This window comes from Pseudochaenichthys georgianus, chromosome 19 (genome assembly GCF_902827115.2).
Source record: "Pseudochaenichthys georgianus chromosome 19, fPseGeo1.2, whole genome shotgun sequence".
NCBI lineage: Eukaryota > Metazoa > Chordata > Actinopteri > Perciformes > Channichthyidae > Pseudochaenichthys > Pseudochaenichthys georgianus.
Genome location: NC_047521.1, coordinates 19321016 through 19342154, shown reverse-complemented (window position 1 = coordinate 19342154; position 21139 = coordinate 19321016). Strand labels below are relative to the sequence as shown.

Below are 21139 nucleotides of genomic sequence, written 5' to 3'. Positions count from 1 at the left end.
ATACAATTTCAAATAAAAGGGTTAGGCTTAGGGTAAGATATTGAGTAAGAAAATGTTTTTATGAACCACGCAGCTTCTGGTCTTCCAAGGCCCCACCGGACGTGGTGCAGGCACGAAACACACTACCAATAGAAATACATTGCTTTTAAAATCGTTATGTGTGACACGAAAAAAAATGCAAAAATCGAGTTCAACACGAATCAATAGATGAAATAGTACATTTTGTGACTATAACACGAAATGCCGTGAGAGCGACCGCCACAGATGTATAATTTCACGGCGTCCGTGGGAGCTCAGATCCCTCCTTATGGGAGCTCAGCTCCCATTGGCTCCCACATAACTCGAACCCTGACTGTAAGTGTAAGCCTTACACTTACACTGTAAGGATTAGTAACATGTATTGTGTTTCAGGGTTTCCGTTAGCCGGTAATTACCGGTTTTTAGCTGGTAAAATTTATAAAAAACCGGTAAATTCAAAACCTGACGGTCAAAATGTCTGGTAATAATTAGGGAGGCTCCGATAGATCGGCCGCCGGTCATTATCGGCCGATATTCACTCTTAATAGTTTGATCGGTGCTCTCTATAAAGGCCGATCAGGAGAGCTGGATCTGATCGATATGGACATAAATGCGAGTGAAGTTTAACCGGACGCGAGAGAGAGATCAGATCGGCTGCTGAGTCTGACCGAGACACGCAGCTCTTCATAATCACCTGAAGCCCCGCCCTCTGTTTAGCGAGCTGCAGGGGCTGCATGAGAAACTGACGGGCTGTCAGGAGAGAGAGAGGGGAAAAGAGAGGATCCGTTTCTCCCGTGTTATTATTCAAATGTAATGTAAACTTTTGAATAATGTACGTTATCTACTACAAGTAGTTTGTTTGAATGTAATAATTATGTTGTTTGTTGTTTGTGGAATCATTTATTGAAAATTAATCTGAATTTTTTTCGATCTGTTACGATTATAAACTGAAGCAATATAAAAATTAAAACTGCGGTCACAGACGTGCACGCAGTTGTGGGCGGGCCTTCGCGTCCGAGCGCCTGTAGGGGAGGGTCGCTGGTCGTCCCGGCATCAAGCAGATGCGCGCGTGTCCTCCGAAATGAGCCGTTCGTAAATTCTCAAACGTTCGTGTCCCGGACTGCATCTTCCCCATAATACTCGGGCATGCATGTGAGTGGTGGAGGAGGGGGTGGTGGAGATGCAGGGCCTTCAGCAGGGCCTTCAGCAAACTCCAATAATTCTGCAGCAAGCTGCTCCCTGACAGTCTTCTGGGTGTGTGGCTTTGTCCTGCTGCATCTAACAAATGTGGAAAAACAAAGAGATTAGATTAATTCACTGGCTTATACTTATAGGATAATATTGGACTATAAATTAAATATTACACCAAATAAATAAGTAAACACATGTATATTCATTCACTGGCCATTCATTTAGAAAATGTAACTCCAAAAAGACAAGTAACACTATTTAGCATTTTGGCTAATCATTCCTGTTGGCTAAGCTAACACTGTGATGCAGTTCCACCAAACACAAAAGTAATATATAAAAAGGATAATATTGGACTATAAATAAATAATATTACACCAAATAAATAAGTAAACACATGTATATATTCATTCACTGGCCATTCATTTAGAAAATGTAACTAGAATCGAGTGACAGTTAGTAAGTCCCGCTAAACACTTACGTCAAGTAGAGAGAGGTTTGCGTAAACAGCACGTGAGACAGCATTAGCTCGGGACTGCAAAACTTTATACCTACTCTGCTGCCATGAATGTAATGATAGATTATCAGGAACAATTCTAAAGTGACTAAGAGACATTGGATTAACCTTAAGCAGCGTTTTTATTCCCTTGAACAAGAGCTTTGATCACAAAACAGCAACGGTAAGACATACTTATTGTTATGGTTTTGAAAACTGTTGTTTTTTTTCTTCTCTGTTCTGGCTGATAGCTCAGTGAGTTTGTGTCCTACAGTGATGATACTTATAACAAAAATAATCTGTGGAGTATCAGCTTTCAGATGATATGTAGTTTGTGCAGAAAACATTAAGTTTTAAAGGTCGTTTTTGCTAGTTAGCACCGGAAGTAGCATCTGCCCGTTTTAGCTAAGGGCTAATGCTAACGCTTCTTGTGAGACTTTTGTTTTGTTTCGGTAAAAATAGTTCTTATCGTCAGTTAGCTGAGATTCTTCTCGTTAATCTGGTATAACACATTAATAGGTTTTTAAATATTAAGATGCTCTGAGACACAGTGTCGTGGAAAAAAAAAAAACAGGGTCCCCGCCGGCTTAACAGGTTAACCGTGGCGTGCGGTGCAGTGGGTTGTGCAGACGTTCTGCCCTTGACTGTTTGTTTACTCAATAAACGCATCTCCTCTTGATATTAGGCCATGTATGTTCCATACCAGTGGAGTTTGCTTTTTGTTGTTGTGTTTATTGATCAAAAAGCAAACCTTCAATACAGCTGTTATGTGGTCAAGGTAAGTAAAGTAATAATTGAAGCTGTGTATTGGTTAATATTAGCGTATGACTTAAAATGAAAACGCTACAGCATTTCACAAAACGCCGCAGCATTTCACATTGGACGGAAAGGGTATTCCGTAGGGAGAACACTTCTTGTTTATGATTGGACAGAGCCAGCCAGACAGCACTGCTGTGATTGGTTGTTTTTGCTGCCAGTGAAGAAATGACGCTTCGTGATTGGTCAACGTCCGACAGCGCAATATGTCCCAACCGGTCCTTCCCAACACATCAGCCGTTAGCACACACTCAGAGCTCACAGCTCCTCATATCTGTTCAGAAACTGGACAAAAGTTAAATATGTACAAACCACAGATGGCGAATACAGTCGCTGCTTTATTTATGTCTGTATGACGTTGTTGTGAGTGTGGACAGCTACAGGTTAGTTTAGCCTGATGGATCCGATTCCATTCTGAAAACACGCATTTTAAAAGCTTTTCGCCTGCCGTCTTGTCTGCAGACTTGTCAAAGCATTAATTCATGGTTTTTACTAACCGTTATCAGTATTAGTTACTTCGGCATCACTTTGAAACGTGTATTACAATTAAATCACTGTCAAATATGTTCATTTTGTTGTAGTTGGTATCTCCTATAGGATTTACATGAAGATACTTCCCGCCCCCTCTCCAGCGCGTCTTGTTTGAATGACAGGAGCAAACACAGCTGACAGCCGCGGTGAAACTCAAGCGATTAGAGCGATGCGAATATTGGGTAAGGCAAGGCAAGGCAAGTTTATTTATAGAGCACTTTTCAACTCAAGGCAATTCAAAGTGCTTTACAAAAAAAAAAATGAAAGACATTAAGCATTAAAAAAGAAAAGCTAATCAAATAAACATTAAGGAAAAATACATGGATAAAAGTTACGGTGCAGTCTAAAATATAAATAGCTCAATTAAACATTACAAGAAAAAGTACATGGATAAAAGTTACAGTGCAGTTTAAGATAAGAATAGTTCAATTAAAAGCAGCGACAAAAAGAAAAGTCTTCAGCCTGGATTTAAAAGTAGTCAGAGTTGCAGCGGACCTGCAGGTTTCTGGGAGTTTGTTCCAGATATTTGGAGCATAATAACTGAACGCTGCTTCTCCATGTTTAGTTCTGACTCTGGGGACAGAAAGCTGACCAGTCCCTGAAGACCTGAGAGATCTGGATGGTTCATAGTTTAGCAGGAGGTCAGTAATGTATTTTGGGCCTAAACCATTCAGTGCTTTATAAACCAGCAGCAGTATTTAGAAATCTATTCTTAGCCAGTGTAAAGACTTCAGAACAGGAGTGATGTGATCCACTTTCTTAGTGTTAGTGAGGACTCGAGCAGCGGCGCTCTGAATCAGCTGCAGCTTTCTAATAGATTTTTTAGTGAGACCTGTGAAGACACCATTGCAGTAGTCGAGTCTACTGAAGATAAATGCATGGACAAGTTTTTCCAAATCCTGCTGTGACATTAGTCTTTTAATCCTAGATATATTCTTTAGGTGATAGTAGGCTGATTTAGTAACTGGGTAGTCTACCATAGTATTTACATGGAGATAAGCCCCTTAAAAACCATGAGTTAATAAAGCATTAATTCTGTATTTACTCCTGTGATTCAAAAAAGACGCTGGAGAGGGGGCGGGCCGGATCTCCATGTAAATCCTATCGGAATCGGATCGATCAGGCTAAACTAACCTGTAGCTGCTCTCCGTCCACACTCACAACAACATCATACAGACATAAATAAAGCAGCGACTGTATTCACCATGACATAGACAGTCTGTGTTTTGCATATCTTTAACTTTTGTCCAGTTTCTGAACAGATATGAGGAGCTGTGAGCTCTGAGTGTGTGCTAACAGCTAACGGCTGATGTGTTGGTCCAATCACGAAGTCATTTCTTGATTGGCAGCAAAAACAACCAATCACAGCAGTGCTTCTCTGGCTGGCTCTGTCCACAAACAATATCACAAACAATAAGTGTTCTCCCTAAGGAATACCCTTTCCGTCCAATTTGAAATGCTGCAGTGTTTTGTGAAATGCGCGGCGTTTTGTGAAATGCTGTTGTGTTTTCTGAAATGCTGTGGCGATTTGTGAAATGCTGTGGCGTTTTGTGAAATGCTGTTGTGTTTTGTGAAATGCTGTTGTGTTTTGTGAAATTCTGTTGTGTTTTGTGAAATGCTGTGGTTTCTTGCACTTCAGGGCCACCGTACAATAGAGATGTTTTTATTTTAAAGTAAATTGAGATGGAACATAGTAAAAACATGTAAATTCTAATGTCCGCCGAAAAAAAAAACATTACTTATAGTGAAAACCACCCTTGAATGATGAGTTTAGTAGACTAAAAGCTTTAGGAATCCAAACATATATAACACATTATAACATATAATAAGTACCCTGTATCAAGATTGATGCAAAACAAGTGAAATTTGACCTTTTTAAGAGAGGTTTAGAAAAATAAAGTCCACCTCACCTCTGGGTAATTTGGGAACCATCAGTTCCATTTGAACGTTTTCACTGTAAAAATCTTTTTATTACTTTGTATTATCACTATAGGTATTCATTCCATCCAAATACAACTGTTGTGAAAAAATAAATAAAATAAAAATAAAACATACTCTGTTATCGTCTTAGGCCCCACGGACCCGTAATCGCGTCATTTCAGGAAACAACGTCTAAGGAAGCTTAATATTTAATAAACTATGAATATTTTATATCCATAGAACGGAAAAAAAACTAATTTAACTGATCTTTTTCATTTATTTTTTCACAAAAAACACACAATGCTAACAGTGAGCCTCTGAATTAGCCCGAGCGAAAAATGCTAACCTATTACTGCACCGAAAATCACTCCTAGCTCCCTTATTACTTATCCTAGCTCCACATCAAACACATTGTTTATGACCGCAAGGAGACACAGAATCTAACGGTGCCCACCTCAACACTAAAAGATACAAACTAGCGAGGTTACCAACAAAAACGTACATCAAAACAAGTGGCGCTAGGTATTAGCATTAGCACTGCACACACCCACCGCGTGTTCCAATGAAAAGCATACATATATATAAATAAAGTATAAAGTATAGGTCAACACATTTCAGTATAACACACCAATTGCGATATTACTCACATTTGACCGTGGAGCAGGGTTTCTATGTACCGAGAAGTGGGTAGTTTAATGAGTCTGTTGACGACAAAACCTCCGCGCACACAGACAGCCAAGGCAAGCTACCTGAATTAAGTCTCTCCCTAAACCGGAAATACCGGAAATGTGACATCCGGTTTGTCATTCACAATAAAGTTTTTCAAAATAAAGGTACATTTAATATTGACGTATCAAATTGATTCAAATGTCTTACACAACACATGTATCGAGACAATAAATGAACTGTTTATATAGTCGATCAACACTGTGTATGTTACTCATTACAGGATAATCACATGGCACTAAATCAGACCGGCTGTTCTCCTCTGTTTACATCCTGCTGGTTTAAATTATGTGTTCTATAGGCTCTGTGCACAAGATTGAGTTGAGTAGTGAGCCATTCGTTTTTTTTTCGTGGTGAGATGTCTGCTGAGAGGTCCTTGTATACCTCGCTGACTTTGAGGACATCTGGGTCTGGCAGCTCCCCCCGCACGGCCTTGTAACGTGTACTCCTTTGAACACAGCTACATACAATTACTTAGGACAATATATATTACCTTACACCGTCAGCAACTGTAAACTGCTTTGGCATTGTGGAAATGAACACCATGTCACTCACTCTGCCTGGTTTCACACACTATTAATTACACAAAAGAATTGTCAATTTAATTGAAAAGGTCGTTGATGCAATATACTAAATCAGCTCTTGGCACAAAGGAAATACTCATTAAATCATGGATTGGCTGTGAACACATACTGTTCTATTGTATTGCATAGAAAGATGTGTTACTGTTGTGCTTGTAGTGGAAATACTGTTTGTAGTCGTAGATAGAAAAACAAAGATGGAAAACATTTCACCATACATTGTTTAGGAGTTTTATATGTATTGGGTGTTTATGGTTAATGTGGGAAATTAATAAGCAGAGCTGTTGCTGGTAAATTTGTGTGCCATCATAATAGTAATGTGTATACAGCGTTTCGTGAATATCTGGAAAACTATATGCGAGTAGTTTGGAGTCATTTGAGACATGTAAATCGTCAAAAATGGTACATTCTCTGTTAGCTTACGTTCGCCCCGATTGAGCTAGCAACTATTTTATTCGCAATTTAACATGATATTGGATATGGGCTTAACTTGTCCTAGACTGGAATTTTCCCGATCTTTTCCCGAGGAGGTGTTTGCGAAAAAGCGCTTAAAATGCATGAATAACACAGATTTTTGACTATCGCACAATAGGGGGAGCTACTGAGCTGGTGTACAAAAATGTACATTTTTTTTGTACAGTCTGGAAAAAGACGTGGGTTGTGACGTGTGTTCCAAGTTTTGCGTCCGAAAGTCATTTTAGCGATTTTGTGGCATTTAAATCGTCAAAATTGGTACATGTTCCGTTAGCTTACGAGCTCCCCGTTTGAGCAGTCGACTATTCATTCGCAATTTAGCATCACATTGGATATGGGCTGATCTTGTCCTGGTTTGAAATTTTTCCGATCATTTTCCTAGGACAAGTATGCGAAAATGCGCTTAAAATGGACATATTTCAAAATGGCCGACTTCATGGGGGGCGGAGATAATGGAAGCCATTTTGAAATATGTCCGCATTTCCATGAGGAATCTCTGTGCCAAGTTTCGGGTAGTTCCAGGAAACTATATTTGACTACCGCACAATAGGGGGCGCTACTGAGACATATTTGCTAAAACGTCCGATTTTTTTCTACAGTCTGGAAAAGGTTGTGGGCTGTGACATGCGTTCCGAATTTAAAGGCCGTAACTCATTTTCTCCCCTACTTATGGCTCGGTACATTTTTTAACCCTTCGATTTCGAGAAAAAACTGAATAGGACACGCCCACATTTTTCATTGGTTGCGACTAGAGATGTCCCGATCCGATCACGTGATCGGGGATCGGAGCCGATCACGTGATTTTCAAAAGATCGGAATCGGAGAAAAAAATTGGGGATCGGGATTTTTTTTAATTTTTTTTATAAAATATTTGTATTATTTTATTTAATGTTACAAAACAAAAATGACCATGTTCACGTCTTAAAGTCATCCTGAGGACTTAGTTTTGGTTTAAAATTACACAACATCATGTATGTGTTGCTTTCTTTGGGCTTGTTTTCAGACCTGGTTGCTTTTTCTCTCAAAGCTGGCAACAGAGTGGGCGCAGTGTCTAATAGTAGCAGCAAGCTAACGAGAGGCTACGTTAAGCTGGTGACTCGGGACAGAGAAAATGTCAGGAGTTTGGAAGTATTATAAAATTGAAAGCGAAGGCAGTGTAACGGCCCCTACACACGGTGGCGTGCGTTGCCGCTTCAACGCTTCTGCCCATTCACTTTGAATGGGGTGACGTCACTATTCGCCGAACTGCATTCTGGGAGCAAAGCGTAGCTTCTCTCGCAGTGCTCGCTGCAAAAGTAGAGCAATGTTCTACTTTTGCCGCCTCGACGGAGGCGTCAGCCAATCAAATCCCGCGTATGCAAATCTGACAGTACAAGCGCTAGCCAATCAAACGTATGTTGGGAGAGCCAGACCGCAGTTATTTCCCATATGTCAAAAAATGGAGGAGAAAATTATGGTGGCGGTAGGGAATCACCCGGTACTCTTTGACCAGTCCCTCTTTACATACAGGGATACAAACCGGAGGAGCCAGGCATGGGGGGAGGTGGCAAAGACAGTGGGGGAAACTGGTAGGTTTTCGCCTGTTTGGGGAGTTTACTTCGTTGTACTTCAGTGTACTTCGTTTGAATGGACAGCTAGCAAGCATAGACAGTATATTTAGCCAGCATGGATGTAGCATGAATGCTTTGTATGTCCGGGGCGGGACATTCATGTGATTGGTTGTTGATTGCGTTGCTCTCGTTGACTCCCCAAGCTCAAGACACGCCCACCGCCAAGCGGCAACGCACGCCGCCGTGTGTAGGGGCCGTAACAGCCAGATGCAATGTTTGCAAGGCGGAGGTTCCGCGTGGTGGAAAGAACAGAGCTACGTTCAACACGACCAATCTAATACGCTACCTGAGAAACAACAACACGACGAGTACACAGCGGCCACTCAGGTAACGGCACTGAAACAACCGACACTTTCAGAGACTTTCAAAAGGAAAGAGAAACTGCCCCAGAACAGTGAAAAGGCCAAAAAAATTACAGCCAAGATAGCTGAATTCATCGCGTTGGATGACCAGCCGTTTTCTGTCCCCTTTTTTTTCTCTTAATGCATTGCATAAAGATCGGATCGGGAAAAATCGGTATCGGCAGATTGTCAAAATCAAATGATCGGAATCGGATCGGGAGCAAAAAAAGGTGATCGGGACATCCCTAGTTGCGACCCTTTAAATCTCAGTTTATACTCACCCTGCCAGTATGTCTATGACAATATATATTTTTTTAGTCCATCGGGTCTTGAGATATAAATTAGTTGTGTTTTTGGCGCCCCCTATTGTTCGAAATGAACATTGTTTGTTGTGCCTATTCCCCAAGACACACTGAACCTATCCACCGAAATCTGTGATATTTGGATACATTTTGGATGAATTGTGAGCATTTATGTGTAGGCCACACCCTTTTGCTAATACGTTTTGATTGATGTCGGCCACATTTTTCCACACTTCGTGCTCATTTTGTACGGTAATGTGTCTGCCCCTCCATTGATGCTGTGCACTAAGTTTGGTTTGGAAAATCAAGAAATTGGAATTTAAGTTAATATTTCAATGTTTTTCACATTATGCTAATTTAAAAACAATCAAAGTAGGCGGAGCTTCGGGATATGAGAGGATAATATGTAGAGCTGCTCCACCCGGATAAGTGTGCAAAATGTCAGGTCCGTCAGACTTACGCTGCGACTTTGTAAATTTTTCGAAACACTGAATTTACACAGGTGGCGCTAGAGAGCAAGTTGAAAAACTTTCTCCCATCGAATCCAGAATGTTAACATTTTCACCGGTCCTGGCGGCGTTGCCAAATGTCGCTACATGAATAGTGTCGTAACCCCCTCAAAAACAGGTCGAAAGTGCAGAACCGGTAACAGAAGAATAATAATACTGACGATTTCAATAGGTCTTTGCACTACGTGCTCAGGCCCTAATGAGCCCCGTGAACTGAGTTTTAAACATCAGCATATCTGCTCATAGTCCGGTAAATTACCTGCTTACGGAAACTCTGCTACACAACTCTTATTATTATTATTGAAATATGACCGGTAAGTTTCAAATTTGTCCGATAAAATAAATTCTGCCCGGACATTTGACCGGCGAGAAAAAATCCTAGCGGAAACCCTGTTGTGTTTATGTGATCCCTCGCTCTACCCCTCGCTATCGCATGAAGGGTCTGCTTTATGCACTCCGCACAGTAACCCTGCTGCGTGCTCATTCAGTGAGGCCACGCCACGCCAGTGAGGCAGTGTTTCTCAAACCTTTTCATACCAAGGACCACTTAACCAATAAAGAAACACTCGCGGACCACCTAACTCCACAAATATCCAAAAACACATCGTATTTCTAGAACATATTACAAATCGCCTGAAAATGGTACAGACGAGTGGCAACATGTTAGATGAAGGTGTTGCGCTGGGCTATATCATGCAATGAAAAGTGAAACTTAAGCTCGCGAGAGTGCGGAAAACTTCAATAAATAAATGTATTTCCAATATGAAATGTTACCAATATACTCACAGACCACTAGGGGGCGCTCACGGACATTTACTTGCAATAAATAAGCACTAATTAGAGGGTTATTGAGGAAAAACTCAACTAATGGCTTATTTTTTGTAGACTATGGTCATGTAGAATAAGGCATTAATAAGTGTTTTATAATGACTAATAAATAGCCAATATACTGCTAATATGCATGTTAATTAACAACTAGTTGATGGTTAATTTGTGTACCTTTTTAATATGAAGTGTTACCAAACAAATTATTTACGCCAGTCAATAATTTATCTAAACAATTATTTTAAAGTTCATAATTTTTTTCTGAGATTTTTCTTTCTTCTGTCACAGACAACATGAAACAATGCACTGTAAAGCCTGCACTGTAAAGCCTGCACATTCAAGGCGGGCAGAATTGGAAAGAGAGGAGAATACAAATACAATACCCGTGTTATTTACAATTACTCTGGACGTTTTTCTCTGCTGTCACTGTCTAGTTTACATTCCCCCAGTTATTCTGATATGCATGCAGCATGTAATTAGGTGTAAATCGTCGCCTGAAATTACCGGCTGTCCTTGTTATGAAAGTCTCCGGACACAAACATGGATGTTACAGCATAATAAAGTGTGAGAGGCAACGTTTTGAAGGGATTAATTCCTGGCAAAGATCTTTTTCTGTCAGAGGTTTGACACTAATAATGCAGTGGTCGAGAAACACTAATTTCAGGTGTAGTCAATAACAGTAAAACAGGAAGTTACACAAAATGTAATGCTTCTTATATTGCTTGGCAGGTTTTCAAGTTAGAGAAACACAACAATGTGTTGGCAGAAAACTACCACATAAAAGGGCCCTGAAAATGTAGATGTGTACACAAAATGGTTACATGTTAATGCTTAGCTAGAAATAAAACATTCTGAATTGCCTTACTTTCAATGTCTGACAAGAACCTGTTTCCAGTTGTTTTGATATTTTACGAGGTCCCCACTGAAGGCCTTTTTCTGAATAAAAGCAGACCCATGTTCCATTGTTGGATGCATCAAGGTCATACATTTTGGTGAAGATTTATTCAAAAACCTCATACCTAACCTCAATACAATTATTTCTTCTGGAATATAAAGGAGGTACTATTTTTTTTTTCTTAAGGACAACCCAATAGCATTTTGACTGCAGTCTATAGTTGGAAACACGATTTGTTTACTAGGCAGAGAGAAAACCCATCTGAGATCACAATGATGTATTTTCAAATGATAACTTAAGGAGCATATTTGTACTGGTGGATATGAAATGTAGAAATATTCCCTGTACTGACTGAATTGGGGTGACTTTATATGCTTTCATGAAGGATTTTTACGACTTCTTTGGTAAACTACAATAAAATAAACTTGAGTCACGTCTCATCATGTTGAAAAATACTGCATGCTTCAATTCATTAAACCGCCATAGATTGAAGTAGAAACACTTCAATGTACCTCAAATTATATTCTTGGTTTTGCTGCATTCACAAGGTCGGTGATAAAAAAAACCCCATAATTTTCTGTTCTTGACATGAAGGTAAATATATGGGATATCTAGAGAAGAAAGTGCAGTATGATCCAGGAAATACAATCAAAGCTCTCTCTCTCTCTCTCTCTGTGTAGGACCGAGCCCCCTATCCCAGTGAGCGCCGTACGGCCACCACCACTCTGACTGTGGACATACTGGATGGTGATGACCTGGGTCCCATGTTCCTCCCATGTACGCTTGTGGGAAACACCCGTGACTGCAGTCCCATCACGTACAGGGCTAAAGTCCTGGAGCTGACAGAGCCGGTAAGTGTGCGCCTGTTTTATGTTAAATACTGCATTGTATTGTCATGCATTATGCAGGGAGTAGGTTTCTGTTTGCCTACGCTGAGTGCACTTTTGTGATGGAAAGTAGGTTTGGCAGTCCTTAGGATTCTAGGCTTACATTAGGTTAATTTTGAGAGCTGATCTCTTTCTTAACCTTTACATTTTGTACTCTTCTTCTGCCTATTATACTTAAATGTATGCAAGTGTAATATATTATAAGACCACGAAGAACTGATGCTTCTCCTGTGAATTCTCTGACTCAAGCAATGAATGCACTCCTGTTCTGTATGTGAACTCTACACACTTAATTTGCAACATATTTAATAGTAAAAAGTATTAAGAAGTACCAAAGCGGGCCTGTAGAGTTTTAGCCTATATACATTTGTGTCATCAAATCAGAAAGATTGTTATTTTAAAGATAATTTCTTGTCTTCTACTTTTGAGATCACGCCAGGTGTTACAGTCTTGCTAAAAGAACACTTTATATGATAATGTAACTTAAAAATACAGATTGTACCGTACAATTATTGTGCATGAACAAGTGTTATTTAAAAGTGGGTTTGCAATACCTTGGTATGAGTTTATGCTTACACAGCTTTATATTTTAAAATGTCTGCATTACTATCTGGCCATTTGGCTGATGCTGTTATCCTGAGTGCGTTACAATGCCACTTTGTAAATGAGTCAAAGTTCCTGCTGGCAAAATCTGCAACTCTGACAAGTCAGCAGAGCATCCATCCCTTACCACACACACACACACACACACACACGCACGCCGCACGCACGCACGCACGCACGCACGCACGCACGCACGCACGCACACACGCACACTCGCACACACACACACACACACACACACACACACACACACACACACACACACACAACACACACACACACACACACACCACACAACCACACACGCGCACGTCGCGCGCAGACACACACACACAGCAACACACACACACACACAACACACGCACGCACGCACGCACGCACACACCACACACCACACACACACACACACACACACACACACACACACACACACACACACACACACACCACACCACACACACACATCAACACACACACACAGACACACACACACAACACCACACACACACACACCACACACACACACACACCCACACCACTCACACACGTCTCTCTCACACACCACACACACACACCCACACCACACACACACACACACACACACACACCACACACACACACCCAACACACACACACCCACACACACACACACACACACACACACACCCTAGAGCTGTGTCAAGTCAGTAGAGCAGTCATGCCTAGCTGGACTTTGTCTACTTAATCTCTTTGTTTATATAGATCGTTGTCACACACACACACACACACACACACACACACACACACACACACACACACACACACACACACACACACACACACACACACACACACACACACACACACGGCTAGGGGAGACTGCACCATCCCATTTAGGAAAAGTGCATTCAGCCAGGCTGTCTTTTCATTCCACGCATCCCATCAATGGAATTCAATACCACAACCAATAAGAGAATCCTCATCCTACTACACATTCAAGCACACTATTAAAAAGTGGCTCATTAATAATCAACAGTGTCAGCACTGATGTGTGGGTGTAGGTGTTAGTACGAGTGCGTATTGTGAATGTTTTATTTATTATCATGACTTGCTCTTATCTGTATTCAGTGATGTCATCTATTGTAAATATGTACATTTTATTTTTTTTGGTATAACAATGTCGTGATATTTTTATTATTGCTTTTAGGATATCTATTACCATCTGGCAAAGGGACTATCAGTGAAAACTAGCCTTTTGGCTAATTCGAGTATTTTACATGTTTTTAATATGTTAATTAACCGTCCCTTGTTTTAAATAAATCAATTCAATTCAAACCTTTTCTTATCGCTCCTCACTCACACGCATACACTCTCACAGAAACACAGAAACAAACACATTCTTCTCAAAGCCAAGGGAGATACAGCGAGGAGCAACAGGACTAAATCAACTTTACACCTCATGGTTTCGAGAAGGAGCAAGTGCACACAGACAGAGTTACTATGGAGAGGGAGTGAGAGGGGATGATGTGGAGGAGAGAATCAAACAGGGAGGAGAGGAGAGTCAGACACAGAAAAGTTATGCTGGGAATATACTTGAGGGGTTTTAAATCTGAAGCGATGGGCAAGACACAATGCATCAAACACAAAAGTTGTTTTGCACTTGTCAATTTGCTCACAATACACAGCTGCCTCTGTGGTTGCTTTGTGTCTCCTGTCTTTTGAGGATTTGTGTTCTTTGAATGAAACCTGGACCCCTCAAGTATTTTCCCAGCATCACCCAGATGGACCTTGGACCTTTGCAGATGTCAAAGAAAAGCTCATAGTTGAGGAAAAGGGTTCATTTTACATGTTGCAGCACGAAGAGCACAGGTGACATTTTTAAATTGAATGATGGCTCGTTCCATATAGATTTGTTTTGCGAGGGTGATAGAATAGCTTAGTTGGCGACAATACAATGCTTCCCACATACACAGTATCCAATATGGAAACTGGTTGTATTGGATATATTGTAGTTTACGTGTAGGGCTTGTTTTCTTCCCTCAAACTGATGATGAATTACCAAATTGTTAAACTCATGAGCAAAACACGATTTACAGTTGCAGCAAACATCCATAAAAGACAACTGTTGCTAGTACATGCAATATTAAAAAGTTGCATTTTGATTTGCTGTTTTAAACTTTTCCAATGAATCAGTTACAATTCCATTCATGCAGTGGCTTAAAGTAACATCCCTAATAATTCTTGTTATGACATTTATAAAAGCACCTTTGCATATTCTGACAGTTAATGGAGGATCATAGAAAGATAAATATACTGTAAGGGGGCAAGGGCATGTATTGCCTCGTAAAACTATGAAAGTTATTTTTCTATCAGTTCTTACAGATTCAGGAAGTGTAGGGTCAGAAAAAAAGGACTATATGATCTCTCATTTCAGTTTTTATGAAAAACCCGGGCAGCAGCGTTTTGATTGGTCCGTAGCTTTACAATGAGTGCTTCTGGTAGGCCAGTATAAAGTGCACTTTATTTGGTCAACAAGTTAATATTACCTTTGAAAATTGATAACAATATGTCTTACTCGTGGTCATGTCTGCATGGCCAGATGTCCCTTCAGATGTTGATGAGAGAGAAAAGAGGCAGGCAGAGGATGGACAGACGGACACACAGCATTTAGAGATGTGATGAGAGAGGGTGAAAGGAAAGGACAAAGTTGCTTTTGGCGGCGTTTACAAAGGGAGGTGAGGTGATTTGAGGGAAGAGAGTCCACACACTAACATGTTTTGAGTCCTAATCAGACTAATGTGATTTGACAACCTCAGAGCCTTAGAGCCAACATTACTATTCTTCCCTCTTCTCGAACATACACACAGTGGTCATTTATGCAGAGGAGCTGTATGTTCACACATGCACTTCAAAAAGGTTGCTGCCTCTGCAACTCAGAAATGTTTTGCTGTGAGGGAAAAATAGATTATTGAACACCACACTCTACAAAGACCCGACATCATTTAGTTTGTCATAATGTCAGGCTGGCAATAGATTAGCTACAAGTTGCAAACAAAACGGAACACATAATGAAGGCCGACGGCGCTATAACTTTATTTCGTTGCCGCTTTCGACAAAGACTACAGCTTTGCAGCACTGTGGCGCACTGCATCGTGGAAACATGTTATTTGTTCATGTGACAGGAGACTGCTGGGTGCACCACATTGTGCAGTCATGAGCTCCTGTATAGTTCAGTGGTTGACAAAAAGGCTCACCTAACCATGAGGCGCCCTGAGGGGTTACTACCTCCTTTCATTGATTCCCTCATTGCCCTCGGGATCAGCCGCCTGCCTGCACAGCTGCTGCTCATTTGCTCATTAGTCCCCCACCATATATATAAAAGGCCATTTCCCCATACACAATTCCCTGGTGCTGCTGCTTATATGTTGCTGTTGTGTCGGAGCGATTCATGTCTGTTGGAAAACTGTTGCTGGTGTTCTACCTGCTGATTCTGCATTGTCCGTTTCCCCTGCAACTTTCTGATAGTAAGGGAGAACATCTTTATACTTGTGTTGCTTCTTGTTTGCTGGGAGGGCAACATGTTGAGTGAGTGAAGTGACTTCAGTTCTCCTTGAGTTATCTGGTTTTACTAAACCTATAAGCTAAGGTCTTTAATTATGGATTACAGTACTCATGTCTAGCTACATGTTAGAATGTAGAAAAATGTTAGTGTCTGGACTCTCTTCCCTCAAATCACCTCACCACCATTTGTAAACGCCGCCAAAAGCAACTTTTTCCTTTCCTTTCACCCTCTCTCTTCACGTACTCAATCTAGTAACCCCAGTTTTTCCAGTTGAGCATTTGCCCACAGGAGCTCACGTTGAATAATATATAAAGAAGCAACAAAGGTAAACAAGGTATATATTAAAGACATTTATTATGTTTTGGGGTTTTAACTGTTCGTTTCGACAAATAAAACAAAAAACATTTTGAATATAAAAACTTGAGTTTTATGAAATTGTGAAGGGTGTTTTTTCCAAAAATATGTGTTTGGGTAGATCATAATCTATATTGCAAATAATAGTTTGTTGCTTTACAATTAACTACAGACTTAAGAATGAGGTTGTCGTTGAGAAACATCGTCTACGACCAGATTGTTTTACAAGTAGCCAATGAAGAAGCTAATTTGAAGCCACAAAGCTAAATCATTGTCAGAGTTAAGCCAAGATTGGTTTTTAGCATTTCCCCCCATTTGCTTTTTACATGGACTTTTTACCTGCATCAATGCTACTCGACTGCACACGGAAACAAAACACTTCTGATGCCAGGGTGGTTCCATTGCCTACAGACTGTTTGTATGAAGGCACATTCTGTTTATAGAGATAGGATGCAGCCCTTATTGAAGTAAACCACACTGCCCAATCACCATAGACAATATGTGTTAAACAAAAGTGTGGCCTTTCAATAGAAACAAGCGTAAATGAGACTCATGTATGTTATTCCTGCAGCGATTGATGCGGGCCTTCAAGGACTTGAACAACCAATACTTAAAACACTTCACATCCTGAAGGAATTATTTAGTAATAACTGCTCCTGAGCCATCTTGAAAAGGTTGTCAGTATTAGCAAAGTTAGGTTATCCGGCACAATATTATGCCCATTATTGTTAAGGTGAGTGACATTGGTTGGGACAACATGTGTCACAAATCATATCTTCTCAATTAGAAGTTGAACTCCTTACATTCACCAAAGGATCTTTCTTTCACTGCTCAATGATGCTTTTATTCTTCTATTGTCAGAGGGTTTATTTCTGAGTGGTGTAGGCAAATAGGGTTCCCATTGGTATGAACAGATAGTGTAGTATCAGAACCTCAGTATTCTCAGTGACCTGGCTGCGTTTCTCTCACTCCCCTTTTTCTTTGTTGGTGCATTTACATCTCTCTTTCTCCCTGTTTACCCTCAACGCCTGGCAGATTTATGTCCCGTCCATATATTTACACCCTCTTATCTTCTCCTCTGCCTGTGTCCCTCTCCGCCCCTCTGTCAGTGACAGGCGAGGAGATATAGCTCTGTGATGGTTTGTAGATTTTAAGTGCTGCGAGACAGTTGTGGTGGTGACAGAGCAGGTGTGTGTGTGTGTGTGTGTGTGTGTGTGTGTGTGTGTGTGTGTGTGTGTGTGTGTGTGTGTGTGTGTGTGTGTGTGTGTGTGTGTGTGTGTGTGTGTGTGTGTGTGTGTGTGTGTGTGTGTGTGTGTGTGTGTGTGTGTGTGTGTGTGTGTGTGTGTGCGTGCGTGCGTGAATTCATGCACATTTGGGAATCTGCACAGTCTTGTTGATGTGCTTGGCACTATGTTTTATAGCTTTAGCGATTATAGATTTGATCATATAGACGTCTAATGTTTCTCCCATTGGGGTCTTCATATTATCCACCCCTCAGCATAGTATACTACTATACTGTAAGTCATCATTATAGCCTGTGCTCACTGCATAAAGATAGGAGTGTGTGTGTGTGTGTGTGTGTGTGTGTGTGTGTGTGTGTGTGTGTGTGTGTGTGTGTGTGTGTGTGTGTGTGTGTGTGTGTGTGTGTGTGTGTGTGTGTGTGTGTGTGCAGAGCAGCACAATACCTATGCACAATAGAAATAAGTCTTAATTATAATTTTTTGTTGTTTAATTTAACTCATGATATTTTTTCTGTCCACGCGTCAACACAGTTTTATGTGTGGGCGTGCACGTGCACACTTACTCTATGTGATTTAATACCACATGGGATTTTTGCCAACAATTGATTCTCCTGTTCCTTCTGTTTGACTCTCTCTTGTTGCTGCATACGTACATAGCTTGCGTAAAGCGTTAACCCTTTAAACCTTAGAACAACTCGGTGGAAGAGATCGCCAGTAAATATATTTAGCTTTCACTTTGAGCTGGAGCTGTTTTTTATTATAGCTCGCACAATTGGGGAGAACTTGGACGTGTTATACAATTTCAAGTTTGTTTGTTTGGTTGATTATTTCTTTATTTCGTGCTGTCTTTTGTATATCTTCTTAAAATAAAAATGTTGTTGCAGCAATGTGTCGCATTTTCTCAATTCCTGTACGCTATTCCTTGATAGGTCAGATGTTTTCTATACTTTCATAACTGTTGTGGTTTCTTATGGTTGTGATTTCAGCTTTGAATTCCCTCCTTGGTTTCTCTTTCCAGAACAAGGAAAATCCTGTCAATGTGACTCCACCCATTCAAGCTGTGGACCAAGACATAAACCTGCAGCCTCCCTCCGACCGGCCCGGGATTATTTACTCCATTCTCATCGGTAAGTTTACATTTAAATAATTGACACTCCTATCAAGAAATAAGGCTTATACAGTACATTGAGTCAATATACATTTGTGATAATATTGGATATTTGTATAATAGTTATATCGATCATCAAATATATTCCCCCTTTTTAAACCGTTTCTCAGTTGATGTCACCAAAAATGTTTACTAAAGTGCAATATAAAACCAAATGTACAATTGTAGGGGATTTTATTCAAACACATGACTTGCCTGACCAGCTAGCTAGCATAGGAACATAAATAATCTCTCTGACAAATATGTTACACTTTGATTTTTTTTAAGCAAAAAACTCAAAGTGCAGAATCCCAAATATTGGCCCAAAGCCTTATTTTTTGCTTTTTGAAAAAGGGTTGTTGGGTTTCCTAGGAAGGACATCTTAGATGAATTAAAATACTTCCGTTGTAAACAGGATGCTTATAGTCAATTTGCAAATTATACATTTTCCCCCCAAAAATACGAATGATGGGATTGTCTGCCGATTAATCATCCCATACCTCAAGTTGAAATTGATTAATAGAAGCAACAGCAGAGCACCCTCACTGCGAGACATCTTGATTAATGTTCAAAACTTTAATATGCAGAGCCACAAAAAACTCTGACTCAAGAAGATCTGCCGCGTCCGTAAAAATGTACTGACGTGACTTGACACTGTCTCGATTACTTTTCCCAGACTCCTCCTGTGAAACTAATCTCAGCCTGAGTAAGGATTATTAGAGACAGTTTCACAACGGGCAAACACATCTGTTGCATCTCTGCAGCTCCTCCAAGGTCTACACAAGATGAACATAAAAATAAAAATGTCTCTTGGGGGTCAATAAAAAAAGATTACATTTTAAAATATGGTTTTAGCTGGAACGACCTTCATCAGACAGTACATAAACAGTGGTTGGTATTTGCTTTGGACGACTAAAAAGGATATCAAAGCAGAGCCTGAGCCCAAGGACACACCTAGTAGGAAAAAAGGAACTCAAACCCAAACATCTGTTTCCGCAATCTCTTGCTTTCTTGTGTCATGTGCCTGTGTTGCTGCTCGTCTCACAAAATGTAATGTTCCCACTGAGCAATGCAGCATTTTAAAGCGCCACATAATATGTTGGTGCATCACCACCTGTGGAGAGCAGAGATGAGAAAAACATGAAAGCATTAGCCATCGCGCTCTCTGGCTCTACCCCCCCCTCCCCTGTATCTTTTATATTCTCTGTACACACCCAACAGACAATAGTATATTGATTGTTAAACCAATTACTGATGTCTCGGCCTGTTTCAGACACATACTAGCCTTATTTTTCCTATATTTGGTTTTGTTCAGTTTGTGTCTTATTCTCCCTTTCTCAGGCAAACCAGAGTCCTATGCGGAATATTTCAGCTTGAACGCAACCACCGCGGAGCTCCTGCTACTAAAGCCCGTCGATAGGGAACTCCACCGCAGATTTGATTTGGTTATCAAGGTGAGAAACCCTGGGACTGACTTGATTTTCTCCAGGCATTCTTTTTTTTGTTTTTTTATAAAATCAGCACCCTACCTCCTTGATGTGCAGGACTTTTCTTTTAAAAGTGTATCCAACCCCCAGCAATACATTCATGTGCTGCTTCCTGTTAACTGTCAATTACAAATAAGCCTACCTTAAACATAATAAGTGCCAGTAATTGTGAATCATTAGATCTAGCTCATGCTGTGTGTGCGTTTTTATCTTAATTAGGCTGGTAATAAAATCACACCACCAAGCATGCATTACTGAAATTACAAATGCATTTTTTTCTCTTTAGGGGGTTTTACTGTTCTGTAGTTAAAGGTGTGTGGTAATTAGTGTAAATGGGTGTACATAATAATAACATAACTTGAAACTGTATTACATAGTTGTACTTTTGGGATGGTAAAAATGAGGTGTGAGGGAACTGGAGAATATAAATGAAATGCAAACAGATTAAAATAATCATGGGAGAAAACTGCAAATTAGAAAATCACAAAGTTGTATAGTTGTGTGTGATTGAGATTTTCGAACTTCAATACACTTTAAGCAGCCTATTCTGTCCCTTAACCCTTTTTGCACATTACAGGGGGAGGTCAGGTGGGGAATTGAATGTGCTCCACAATAATTAAACTCATCGTTCCTGATGGCATATTATA

General features: G+C 40.4%; 1 protein-coding gene across 1 annotated transcript in view; it reads left to right on the top strand.

Annotated features, from left to right (window-relative positions):
* Positions 1 to 21139, top strand: part of LOC117464591 (protocadherin-15-like) — a 228118-nt gene that overhangs the window by 100732 nt on the left and 106247 nt on the right. Inside the window, exons 9-11 of the mRNA XM_071206802.1 lie at positions 11913 to 12083; positions 18877 to 18985; positions 20347 to 20459. Coding sequence (XP_071062903.1) covers positions 11913 to 12083; positions 18877 to 18985; positions 20347 to 20459 — 393 coding nt within the window. The remainder of the gene's footprint in view (positions 1 to 11912; positions 12084 to 18876; positions 18986 to 20346; positions 20460 to 21139) is intronic.